Raw genomic sequence first — 13,221 nt, 5'->3', positions numbered from 1 at the left:
AAAGCTGAAGAGAAATAAACTATTCAACATGAAGCAGGATCACTCAAAAGTTACCAGCTGTGTTTTAAGATGATCCAATACCAACGACATTTCGCTGTGTACAGATGATTTGTAACAGCATAATTATCTGTCCTCCGTTTAGGTTCTTAATAGACTACATTACATTTTTTTTTTTCTTCTAATTTACAGCTTCCTTATTGTGCTGATATGCCTTATCTTCAGTGTGCTTTCTACAATTGAACAGTATGCAGCCCTTGCTACAGGGACGTTATTTTGGATGGTACGTATGTGGATGTTAATGTGATTGATGCATGTTTGTTCTTAATGTGCAAATTCTGATCTCCTGAGCTAATACCACGTCAAGCAGAATGTTCCTTATGGTTTAATTGACAAAAGGCTTTTCTGGCTTTCCATAATGAGTTTGTAAAGCCACAGAAACACCAAAAGTCGTGGTAGCACAAACCCCAAGTCTTACCCTGTATGGCCTATACAGAGGGCATCTGTGTTGTGTCCAACACACATGGCTGTTTTAATTAAGCTTGAATCCCTCATATTGCTCAGGTTAATCCATTTTTCAGCCATACTGAAGACCAGACACCTGACCGTAGGTGGGGAAAAAAGTAAGTGGAAGTCTTTTCTTTTAGTTGATGTCAGATCCAGCTTTCTTTCACAAGTTTAAAACTCTTGTATTTTAATTGACTTTAGAGTTAAGACAACTTGCTCCACCTGTCCTCACACACTTTCCCTTCAGTAGAGTAAACATAGTTTCCTTATGTTTATAGTACACTAGTGCTGCAACAGATATGTATCAAGAAATGTTCCAAGAGTATTACTGTCCCACCAGCTTAGCTTTCATTGAAGAGAGAAGTTTTGGAGAGTCATGATTTTAAACATACCTCAGTGGTGGGGTACCCTCTGCTAAATCATTGATTGCTCTTCATTTGTAAATAAATGACCATTACTTACTTGTGAAAGCACTGTCACTGTATTGAGAAAATGCTGACTAGCAATTTAAAAGTCTGTTCAAAATAGTTCTTGTAGCAGTGTACCGGTAGTATCATTGTTATGCGTGGTATCATTATTAACATGGAAAAGTTCACTTAAAACTCCTATCAATTGTAATAAACTTTGTCAATATCTATTCAATATGCTAAGGTTTTATACTTAATATATGTACTGTAAGAAAAAGAATATAGTATATTAAATTTAGTGTCAATCACACTATTTCTATTTAAGGTATCTTCATGTCTGGTATATTATTTTTAACTAACTTGTAAGGTATTTGAACTCCTAGGTGCAACATTATAACTAGTTGCCAGCTAAGAGAGTCTATACATGTATTTCTGCATCCAGTACCTTTTCTGTTTTATGGTTTGGGGTTTTCTTTTTGTACAGATTTAAGTTGTTTGTGTTTTTGGATACTTCTCCCAATTTCTGGGATGCATTTCAGTTGTGATATCTCACTCATCTTTGCAATATATCATAATTTTTTTACATATGTGTGGTTTCAATGAAATAACTTCTAGTGACAACATAACCAGTGATGTTCTATTTTTTTTCCCCTCCCATGAAATCGTGGAACTCATTTTGTGTGTTCATACTGTGTGCAGCATGTATTGTCTGTATGTGTGTAATACATTCAGTGTAATATGTATGCAGTGCGTTCAGGATTACATACAAAGTAGTGCATCAAATATAAGGCTGAGATAGTGGTGCCAAATGTGCAGTGTCATGCTTTGAAATATTGCCTACTTGAGATTTGTGGACTTCTTGTATTCTGGGGGCAGGAGGCTTTGACCAGGCAGCCATAGGTCTGGAAATGCAAGAAATAACTATATCATGCTGAATGTCTGGGAATGGGTGCTCTGAGTTAGCATGTGGGTGTGCTGAGCTGAACAGCCCCATGGAGCAAGTCTGATTAGGTGAGTTTAGTGCATGGGCACTGTAAATCTGATTCGTCTTGAAAATGAGATGGAATACCAATAAAAGCACATGTGTGTGTTATCTGCAAACTACTGTGGTTACAGAATCCCTTCTACAGCCCACTTGTAGGTTGCGTGGCATTGAAGATGCATGTTGGGAAAAGTACAGAATCTGTTCCTCCTGACTGAAAAACTATTCAAACAAGACCCTTGAAAACACTCACAATTAAGAGCTATACTGCTATATTTCCTCCATGTAGCCAAAGTATTTTGCCTTGATAACTGTGAAAGACCTAAGCACCTACACAACTTCAGTGGATAGTCTTTTTAAAACCAGGGAGACTGGTCACATTAAAGTTACAGGTGGAAGCTGAGTGTGCCCTTTTTCATGAACAAGATTTTAGTGCTTCAATAATATAGTCATACAAGATATTACAATTATATGAAAATAAGAGCTAAAAAGGTTGTTGAGTTTATATGTATATATTTCCTTTTTATTCTGGAGCTACTTGTTTCATAATATCCCTTCCAACTAACAGAGGAGGAAATAGAAGGTATTATCAGTAATTTTAAAGCATTTTAAAATGCTTCTGTTTTTCATAACAATAAGAAAAATGCAAGTTTAACACTGGAAAAATAAATAAGGGAAAGTTCATATGTGTTCCAAGTGGTGTTCCAATTTTAGACAAAAAGCTTACAATTAGCTGTTGAATCTTTCTCTACTTGTCACCACACTTCACAAAGCAAAGAGCCTTGATGAAAGCTATACCTAAATGCAGTTGTAATGGGAGATTAGGAGAGAATTGGCCTTTTGTTAGTTTCCAGAATGCAGTGAAAACTGTTTAAATTTGCATGTGTTTATTTTACTTTTTTTTCACTAGATGGTGCTGTTGGAGGGGGTTTGACTCCAGTTACTCGTTGGCACTTGCCCAGCATGAGCTGGAGTCAGAGCCAAGACTGTGAAAGGATCATCATTTCGAAGGGTATATGTACACTTGGCCCATTTAAAATAGTGGTGCGGGAGAGCTTTTGCCATGACTCATAAAGAGAATGTGGTATATCTGTGTAAAAATTGATTTTGAGACTACAATATTTAAACTATGGAAAGAAGTAATTCAGAGATGTATGTTCCCAGAGAGGCCATATTTTTCTTTTATTTTCATAAGCAAGGATTTTATGGTGCCAGAACACAGCAGAATGCTGTTATCTCAGCATGATCTAAGAAAATCCAAGTGCCTGATCCAAGGGGATTAAATATTCTGCTGAACCAAGGGATATTTAGTGTGCCTGAAAAAGCTATTTTCTGGTAGGAATCTCATTTCAATATTGATTCCAACAAAAAAAAAAAAAAAAAGGAAGGGTATGTTTTTATGATGAAAGTATAAGTTCTTTCCAGCTTTCTGTTTTCTGAGTTCCTTTTCTACTTTAGCATACTTCTTACCAAAGAGATTAAAAAAATTTTAAACATTAAAAATACTATCAATTAAGATAACTACCCAAAACTATTACCTTTTTAACATTTATGTTATTGGCATTGAAATTATTCGAACAGTTAAGAGAAGGTGGCACAGAGTTTAGGCCTATGAGAAATCTAGATTTTATTTCTTTTTTTAATATAATCTTTTGTTTTGAGTATAAGCCTTGGGTTTTGTTTGCTGGAGTGTTTTGTGGGTCTTGTGGGGAAGAAAGAGAAGAATACCTACAGCTTTTGATTCTGAAGATGGTCTTTACAGAGAAAAAATGGTTCAAATAGTTCAAAGTGGTCCCAGCATTTTCTTTTCTCATTGTCTTCCTTGGTTAAGAAGGCCAAGACACAGACTTCGGACATGGACATTGGTGTGTTTTCATCCTTTTGAAAAATTAAATGGGATTAATGTCTGTGATAGCTCTACAGACTGATCTAGTCTACAGACTCTCTCTAAAGAACAGCTGTAGCTGAGAAAGTGAAAAAATCTGTCTTTGCAACCTCAGCAATGTCCCCTGGTCTGACCCAGAGGGAGGTCAGCTGGTGTAGAAGACGTGTGGTGGACTCATGCTCTTTACTCCTTTTCCTTTGCTGGACCTGCAGCTAGACCTGTCCGGGAATCACTCACTGCAGCATTTCCTTTCTGTCAGTCCACCGATAGCTGAAGTTGAGAACCCCAGCTTTCATTTAAAGTCAGCTTCTCTACATTTAGATTGTAGTAAAAAGGCCGTATGTGAGTGGTTCAAAGGCTCAGGAAACACAAACAGAAATGAAAATCGCCCTCCCCCCTTTTAGTTGGGTGACAATATAGTTAGTAGCTGGGACAAGGAGCTTCCTCTGAATCTGAATCCAGGTGTCTCTTGCCGTGCTTCAGTCTGGTTCTGATGTGTGTAGCTGAGCTGTGCTGGCAGATAATGTGAGTGTTTCTAATCTGCTTCATTGAAAAATCAGCTGTGTTGGTTTGAAATGCTGCTGGTAGTAACATCTTCACTTGTTCCAGCTGTTCGCAAAGCCATCCCTTGTCAACTCCCCTGGTCTGTATAGGAGAATTATGTGTTTAATGTAAACACGATGTTAAAGGGATTTAATTGGGTTCAGAAGGTTGCATGAACATGCTTTTAATCCAGCTTAAATTCTGCTTTATGTCCATTATGAACAGGTCTGAGGGAGCCAAATCAGATGCTTCTAAAGTGTAAATAAGAATGTCTGTTAGGGACAGCTGAAGCAATTTAATGAAATAGGCTTTAAAAAAAAAAAAAAAGGCAAACCTGTTGTTATGGTTTGGTGTAGATGAGATCTGAGCTGAGGAGGAATGCCAGGAAGGAAGGAAGAGGTGATATGGAAGGAAAGTATGCCAAGACCAGTAAGGGAAAGAGGAGCTACTTTTTGTTTTCACGTGTGCTAAAAATCGAACACTTGTAGAAGGCAGCTATACTTTCCCCTTAAAATCTGTAGAGGGCAGCATTGGACCACTCTGTGTCTGTCTGGGACGGCTGGATTCAGACCTTGGATGGTGTCCTGAAGTAGGTAAAAATATCTTTTGGAAGAAGGGAACTATTAATAAAGAGATGGTTTTTCACATGGACTTGGGGAATTTTATATGAGTAATCAACAAAAATAATTCTGGGAGAGAGGGGTGGAAGAAAAGGACTGTGTAAATGTTGCTGCCACAGACAACTCTGGCCACTTCGTGGTTGTAGCCACAAAATTCATGCTGTTTGGCCTACCTGATTTCTCATCATGTGGATGGCTAGAAAAAAGTGAGAACAATTAAAGCTTTCAGTGAAATGAATTGGACAGGTATTTACTTGGAGGAGAAAGAAAAAGATACTAAACTTGTTAAGATTTCCAGTATGTTATGTCCTTCCGGGTATGCTCTTGCTATTGTCTTAGATGTTTCCTTTGCAGTGGGGAAAAAAAAAGTTGCTTATTTGGCTAAACTTCTCTAAAATTACCACCAAAAATTTATTTAAGATGTATGTGATAAAAATCACTGCTTATTCTTATAGAAAAGAAAATTCTTTTTACATGTTTTGCTACATGTTCTTCTAGCAGGTTCAAAAGTTCTCGATTTGAATTCTTATTTTAGTCTGCTAGGCTGGAATGTGTATTTGGTAAAGATCAGCTTGGATGCAGAAAATTGGTTACTTCCTAAGAACTATGAAAAAAAAATATTAATCCCTCTTCTTGGGTTTCTCTACCTGGAGTTCTGTGGTGGCATACCTGAACACTGCTCTTTAAAATAAAAGTCTGCAACTACATCACCGTGAGCAGAGGAGTTGGATTTAACATTGATCCCCACAGTACGTTGGGATGAGATGCTATGAAGCACTAAGCATTTATCGGGGCTCAAACTCTGAAGACTAAAACAGGCTCTGGGATGAGCGACCTTCCTCCAACTCAGGGTGGAGCTGGTGACAGATTGCAGGCCAGCACAAGCCACTGGTGCTAGACTGGTGCTGGCTGCTCGTTGGCCCACATGGTCTGACGTGGTGATCTCCCTCACTGGCAGCGTGGGGTGTTGGCCAAAGGCTGAGATGAGCACAGTGCCAGGTTGCCCGTTTACACTGAGCAAGCTTCCCAGCTTTTCAGATATGAACTATAGTAGTGTGACAGTTTTCAGAGAACATTGCTTTTATATTGTATGCAGCATTTTGAAAAATAGCAGGATATGTGCTTCAGAGTTGTTAGTAGTTCACCTGTTCTCAGGAGCTTGTGTTTGCTTTCATAAGTCACATAGTGTTTTGTTTCTTTACTTTTTAGTACTTTTTTAGTTTTTTAGCATTCCAATAAATTCTGTTCAAAGGTGCATCTAAGAAAATCCCATCACTGAAAAAAGAATGTTTCATTCACTTTCATCAGACTATCTACTTAAGGCTTACATTTTGAATAAACTTTTCTGGGGTGTAAATCCACGTCAAACTCAGAGTATTTGCTTGGTATACTCTAAAAGAAACATGATAAACCTATTTTCTGTGAAATGATACACGTTTTTCACTATTTAATATTTTAGTAAACAAGCAGGGTAATACAAATTCCATCTTGGAAAAAATTTAAACCTGTGAAATATTGGTTCATAGTAGAGCCAAGCAGTGAAAAGAAAGATTTTTAAATTTAGGGTTTATCTGGATTAGTGTGTAATGTTTGCAGTGACAGGTGTTTCCTTTATGCTTTGCCCAAATGTCTGGAAAGTAGTTTGTCATTAAGTGCTACATTCAGTGTGTATCTCAATTTCAGTATAACTGGAGGGTCTATGGCTTTGTTAGGTCCTTTTTTTCACATCTGACCTCAGCCAGCTGGAGTCTATTGTTTTAAGCGTAATGTAACAGCTGACATAACATAACGGATATCAAGCTGAAAAACTGAAACAGTGCAGTGAACTGGTGCAGAGAGGGGGGAAAGGGAGAAGTTGGGAAGGAGGGACAGGGGCAAAACTAGCTTCATGATTCAAAGTGGAAGCTTGCTAGCTTGTTTTCCCGGGGGGAATTAGCTAGGAAATAATGGGATGAGTCTGTTGAAGTTCTATTTGCAATTGATTACATATGATAGACTACCGAGCCAGACTTGAGTTTGCCAGCTGTCACTAGCTGGTGGCTCTTGAATGGCTTTAAGTGGCCCTTGGTAGGCAAAACTGGAATAAACTCCGCAGGTGTGGTGTAATTGTAGTGCAGAAGAGCAGTGAGTGGCAATGCCTTAGAAGAAAGGAGGTTCCAGGAGTTAGTAGAGAGAAAACAACTTAAACAAATTGAATGCAGTAAGAATTTTATTTTGCGATGTTGGATTAAGTGGGTTCAATTAACTGACTAACAAGAGCAACTGGACTTCTTCGTGGCTTTCTTTTTCTTGGCAGTTTCTAATGTAAGCTTCTATGAGTTCATTCTTTTAAAAACTTCATTATTTCATTTCTCGACTTCCGTGTTTGATGGTAGGAAAGCGCATCTCGGCATTGAGCGCTTACTGCTCTTGGAAGGGAAAGGAGTAAATGAACATCCTGTTAGAAACTTGCCACGCCGTGAAAAAAAGTGACAAATATCTAACTTTGTGCACAAAGAAGCAACAAGAAGGTATAGAGATCACCCTGTTATTTCTTCATATGTATCTGTGTATGCTTCTTTACGTATATATATTTCTATATATAGAACATATTTCTATTTTTAGCAATGATTAGAAAAAATACCTCTAGCTGGATTTCATTTGTATTGAGTAGAGCCTCTGGCAACTCCACCCTACTGTAAGTTTATTCCATGGTTTTAGGAGAGGGGGGAAAAAAAGTCAAGACTCTGTATGCTGGCTTTTTTAATGTATATGGGTATAGGCAGCCAAATTAGGTTCTACATTTGTAAGTGAAGTTTTTATGGCAGCAGACTTGCAATTGTGCAGTATGTATAACTTTGTGCATGTGAGTAGTCATCATGACTTCAGCAGAGCTTCCTGTGTGCATAAATATTAACAGGATCAGGGTGTAATAGGAAAGGTTTCTTGAACAGTGTCTGTTTGTACTTAGGGATAACCCAGGAAGCACGAGAGTTTGATTTATGTAACTACAAGCTGTATTTACCTCATATTTAACGTTTTACATTTATTTTTCTCTAATTTACTTTTATTTTGGTAGTATGAAAAATGTCAGTATGACTGAAACATCAGTTCTGTTGGACTTGTCTTGCACAGAGAGCTTCTGGGATTGTTCCTGTTGTAATATGGGGCCCATTCCTATTTTATCTCAACAATCAGAAAGGTCTTGTGAAAGAGTTTATTAGAGCTGTTGATTCAGTGGCTAGTAATACATAGCATGGGCATTTACAATTTATCTCAGCTTATAAAATAAAGTAATTTTGTTGTAAAGCTTAGAACTTGGTGGTTGTACTGAGCTGCTGGAGAAGTCTTGACAGCCCGGAGAGCTGCTGCGTACTGGATTTTTTGTTCTGCGTTCCTGGCATGTCCTGTGCCTTGGCTGCCAACAAGGATGGGTGCCCCTGTGCCCTGGTAGTGACAGCATTAGAGCCTGTGCAACAGAGTAAGCTGTGTGGGTTTCTCTGAGTTGCCTCTAGGGACCAAACGTTGGGACAGATGTCCTAGAACTTCTGCACTGCTCAGCTATCTGAATTGTTCATTGATTTCAGGGACCTGTACCTCAGTGCATTGTTTACATCAGGTATTTCCACCCAACCCATCGAACATGAACATATTTTTAAAATGATGGGGAGTCAAGAATTGTTATTAGCTCTCAGAAACAGCAGGACTTTGAAGAACTAAATAACCAAAATGCATGTTTTCACACCCAGTCTGTGGAAGCAAGCTATGTACTGCCTCACTTTGATGGTTTCCCTTATGCTAATGATGCTGAGGCTGACCCTTTTTTCTTCCAGTATGCTCGTAACATCCTTATTAAGGTACTTTTAAGAAACACTCCTTTTCACTGTTGTTTCTGTCAGCTTGACAGTATGTGTTTACTCGTGGAATGCATGCAAAAGGAGTTGATCTACTCGTCCTTTACCCCTCTGCAGCTGTGCCCCAGATCAAGGTGAGAAAGGATGTTTGCTGTAGAGGTAATCTGACCATTCCGTGGTTCCCTGCAGCAGGGTGGGTACAATGTATTTAGATGTTGTTTTGGCTGCAATGTTGCAGAACAGTTTTAAATCAGAATATGTGCGTATGATGACTGACCTCTGTCTGGCCGACAGGCAGGGAGCTTGACAGCTACCTTCTAGGAGCTGCTCCAAGTCATTGATTTAGTACATGAAACTCGGAACGAGTTACACTTAGTGGCCAGGGCAGGGGAAAAGGGAGGAGAGAAAATTAAATATTTACTAATCTTATTTCTGTAATGCCTTACAAACACGAATGTACTTAACCTTGCAGCATTCTTGGGAGGTGAGTATTAGCAGTTTTATGAGTAAAATCGGGTGACCCATAGCTTTTCCACCCTAACTTGGATTTGTGAGATAAATCCTTCAGAGAACCCAGGCTGCACTTTCAAGAATGGGTTTCAGCCCGCATATACTGGCACTGCCACCTGAAGAAATGGCCCTGCTGCTCCGTTCCTTGTGCCAACACAATCATTTGTGCAGCTATGTTGTAAACTGCCTTGGAGAACCCAGATGGGCTCACACTAACCTTTTTTTTGGCCAGATGAGATTGCTTCTTTTGGCAGCAGTGCTGGCTTAAAGTGTTTATGGAACTCTAGAGTAAGATTTGTTAGCTTTTGATAGTTAAAAGTGTGATGGAAACTTTATCTGCAACACAATTTATAAGCAAACTTGCATGCTATCCTTCTGAGAAAGGATATTATTGTTGTTTACATTACAGCCCATTCAGAGGGCCCTGTCTGTAAGCTCAAGTACAACACCTAGTAGAGCAGGGGCCCACATGCTCTGAAAGATAGATCCTACCCTCATAGACCTTGCAGCCTAAACAGTCGAGGTGGTGAAAAGGTGAGCAGAAGGAAGTGTGAGTAGCCCCTTGCGCAGCCAGGCACTGAAGCAGAGAAAGAACGTAACTTACAGAAGTCCCAGCTTTGTCCTGCTCCGTGCGTTCAGGTTCAGTGATGGGCCTCAGCAATCATAACACTGAAAAGAGAAATATATTTAATTTCTTGTCTCGTTTCTTAGTTTAGAACTTTGAAAGATTTTTTTATATGAAAGCTGAGATTTTGGCCCTTATTTTACATACTTAGCTCTGTTTGTGCCTCTCTTGTATGGCTTTGACTGACTAATGAATTAAGTAGCATTTTATGTTTACTTTGCATCTGGTTTGCTGCAGCACAGCAGGATATCAGCCTGACAGCTGATTGAGACCAACTTGACTGAAATTAATTTTATCCTACAGGTCTAGGCATGCCTACTACAATCCAGAGCCAGTTATTGAGCTCGAATTGGCAGCTAGGCTGTCTCTACAAACAAAAGCTGTTTTGTTCAAACTCGGCTAGAACAGACAGGGTGTAGATAGGGTTGCAGAAGCATGTCTCTCTGGAAAAGCTTAAGAAGCAGTCATCTGCTAGCTCCTCGCTGCTGCCCCTCCACAGGTTTTACTCTTCCCAGAATTGGATTGTACTGCATTTGCTTTCATAGTCTGCTGCAGTGTCTAGCTGCCCCAGAAAGCTTTGTTTACCCCCAAAGATGGTTAAAACTAATTTGGTTAGATCGAAGAGGGCTAGGAGCACTTCCACAATGGGTTACCATTGTTCAGCTTTGTGGGAGGTAATCTCCAAGATGAGAGGTGCAGTAATGAGGGGTTGGGTGTGGTAATATCTTCAATCTCGTACTGTCTTTGAAGTGATCATGAGCACGTGGTTACATGCATCAGTATAGCCTAGTCCCATCGGGTATAATTGTACTATTATGTCATCGTTATTATTAATACAATAACAGGCACATTTGGGTTTGAATTACTGCAACTATTTTGATAAAAAGAAAAAAAACTACAACCAAGCCCCAACCCCCCCATATCTCTACACAGAATACCAGTACTAAATGTGTGTGTAGACTAGTCCTGAGATAGCAACTTACCTTATAGATTCCTAGCTTGTGTGTGTGTGTATCTATATGTATATATGTAAAAAAACATGCTTGGGTATGAGCAGGATTTTTCAGATATAATGACATGCCTTTTCATACTTGCAGTTTAGGATCCAGCTCATTAGTGAAACAGTTAAGTATTTAGCCACTATGAGTCATATGCCCTTTTAAAGCAGAGTTAAAAAGGATGTAAAGAAAAAATTTTTCTCTTACTCCCAATTCTGAACTGAAAGCTTAGTGAGTTGCTATCTCAACCACAAGGGAAAAAAAATGCAAGAAAATTAGGGGCCGTATACTGACTGTATTGAAGTCAAACTTTTGATGGGTATGTGCTTACAAATACATTTGTGATACAGTGGGTAAGGTGGAGGGAATAGAGCTGGGATCGTGTAGACCTTGAAAGCAGAACAAAGTTTGCAGCAGTAATCAAAATGGGTAACTGTTTGTAAGTGGAGACCTATTTTTATATTTTGTTAACAGAACTAGGAAACTCCATGTTTAAACGTTGGAAAAATGCTTTCAAGTAGTGAAGCTATAACATGAAATTTCCTTTTTTTTTTTCCTTAATTGATTATGTCAGGTTAATGGCCAATGAGAGTCAGAGGTGAGAAGCTCAGCCATGCATCAAGTCACACAAAAATGCGCACTGTGGCCATTCTGTCAAATGACAAATCCCAAAACAAACAGGCAGCCTGTCAATCTTTACTTTCTCAAGGTCAACAAACACTGGTTCTGAAACACTAGTGAAGCCATTAAGAGAAAGCTGTTTCAGGAGTTGATTCCACTTTTGGAAAGCATCTGAACTCTTGGTTTCTAAGTGTTCAGACACAAGGGACCATTAGGTTTCATGTCCCAGGCAGCCTCATTTGTTTCATAGCTTATGTGCCAGGATGTTTCTCTCTTTAAAACCAAATCATAACTGCGTAGATATGCAGATGAGCTCTGTGATCTCTATCTAAATTGCTGATTTCTTCTAATTTTGTGTCTTCAATTAGCTTTAATTTGGAAAGAAGAGACTAGTGTTTGTAAATACATAGGGTAAGGCTTTTTCTTTTGGTCCTTCTCTCACTGCAGTGTTGCTGCGCTCTTTGCTAGGGAGAGGGAGTCAATCGATGCTAATTCAGGCAAATATCTTCTGGCACTTTAAATCTCCATTAAGTAGAGTCAGGTAACAGGGGCCTAGATTTTAATGTCCTTTTAGTAGAAGAACTCCTCAGCGCTATGGTTCTTGAGATTTACTGCAAATGTGTAATTACTGCTACTGGGATCTGGTAGGGTGATCATCTGGGAAGTAGCAGATGAGGAGTGGGAGATTGTGCTGCTATCCCTTTTTGAGCATGGAATGGCATAAAAATGCAGGACAGCATCATGAATAGTCTTAGTGTTAGATGGCCATTTGTCATGAAGAGAATGAAGAGATAACCAGGAGAAATCTCTTCTTTCTGATGACTGTTACCTGACTCTGAGTTGTCTGCTCCTTGAAGCAGCTCTCCCTTTCTCCTTGCTCTTAAATTTGGTGTGACATTGACAAAGTTGCTGATAGGCATTTCTTTTTTCTTAATATTTAAAGGAGATGTTGAGCTAGAGCTTTTTCACTTAGAAAAAACGTTGCTTTAGAGAGCTGGAGCAAGATGATGGAGACTGTCAGTGAAAGGTGTAAGACTTTGAGGAAGAAATGCTAAGTGGCTTGGATGAGGGATGAAGCACGTGATCAGGTACTTCTTGCCATTTCCATTTTTCTCTCACCACTTGGAACAGGGACTTCTTGAGAATTATAATTCCTTAATGAATTGCAGATGTCACTCATCATGGAACTGTATCTTCTGTCATTCTTTCCCTAACTTGAATTTCTAAATCCTTACCAACTGAAGCAGCCTACAAGGCACAGAGAATTCAAACACACAGAAAGCCAATGTCAATTAAAATCCAGGGGGACTTCTGCCCTTTTTGAGTTCCAAGTGACTTGTGTTGCCTTTCTGAATGTACATCTAGGCTTTCATGCACAGTATCACTTTGCTGTCATGTCAGCTTTTAAAAATTAAAATGTCTTTTAATCACTTTTCTATAAATATTAATCCCAGCTTCTATCCCAAGAGGCTTCAGGACCAAAAGAATTGTGAACATTTTAAAAGAAAAATGAAAATTGAATTAATGTGGGGCAATCTTTAAAACTGCTACTGTTTTCCTTGTTTATGCTTAGGCTTGGATGTAAGGCTGAAAACAAACAGTAAAATCTTGGAAAAGATTTTTGTTTCTCTCTTTTAATTTTGTTTTATTTCCCAGTAAGATAGCTTACATGTGCCGTGGGACCAGGAGGAAA

General features: G+C 38.9%; 1 protein-coding gene across 6 annotated transcripts in view; it reads left to right on the top strand.

The window, feature by feature from the left end:
• Window positions 1–13,221, top strand: part of KCNQ1 (potassium voltage-gated channel subfamily Q member 1) — a 364,755-nt gene that overhangs the window by 50,668 nt on the left and 300,866 nt on the right. For all 6 annotated transcript variants that reach the window (XM_074842353.1, XM_074842350.1, XM_074842352.1 and 3 more), the window contains exon 2: window positions 190–280. In XM_074842353.1, coding sequence (XP_074698454.1) covers window positions 190–280 — 91 coding nt within the window. The remainder of the gene's footprint in view (window positions 1–189; window positions 281–13,221) is intronic.

This window comes from Strix aluco, chromosome 16 (genome assembly GCF_031877795.1).
Source record: "Strix aluco isolate bStrAlu1 chromosome 16, bStrAlu1.hap1, whole genome shotgun sequence".
NCBI classification, from domain to species: Eukaryota; Metazoa; Chordata; class Aves; order Strigiformes; family Strigidae; genus Strix; species Strix aluco.
This window is presented reverse-complemented; position numbering and strand designations above follow the sequence as displayed.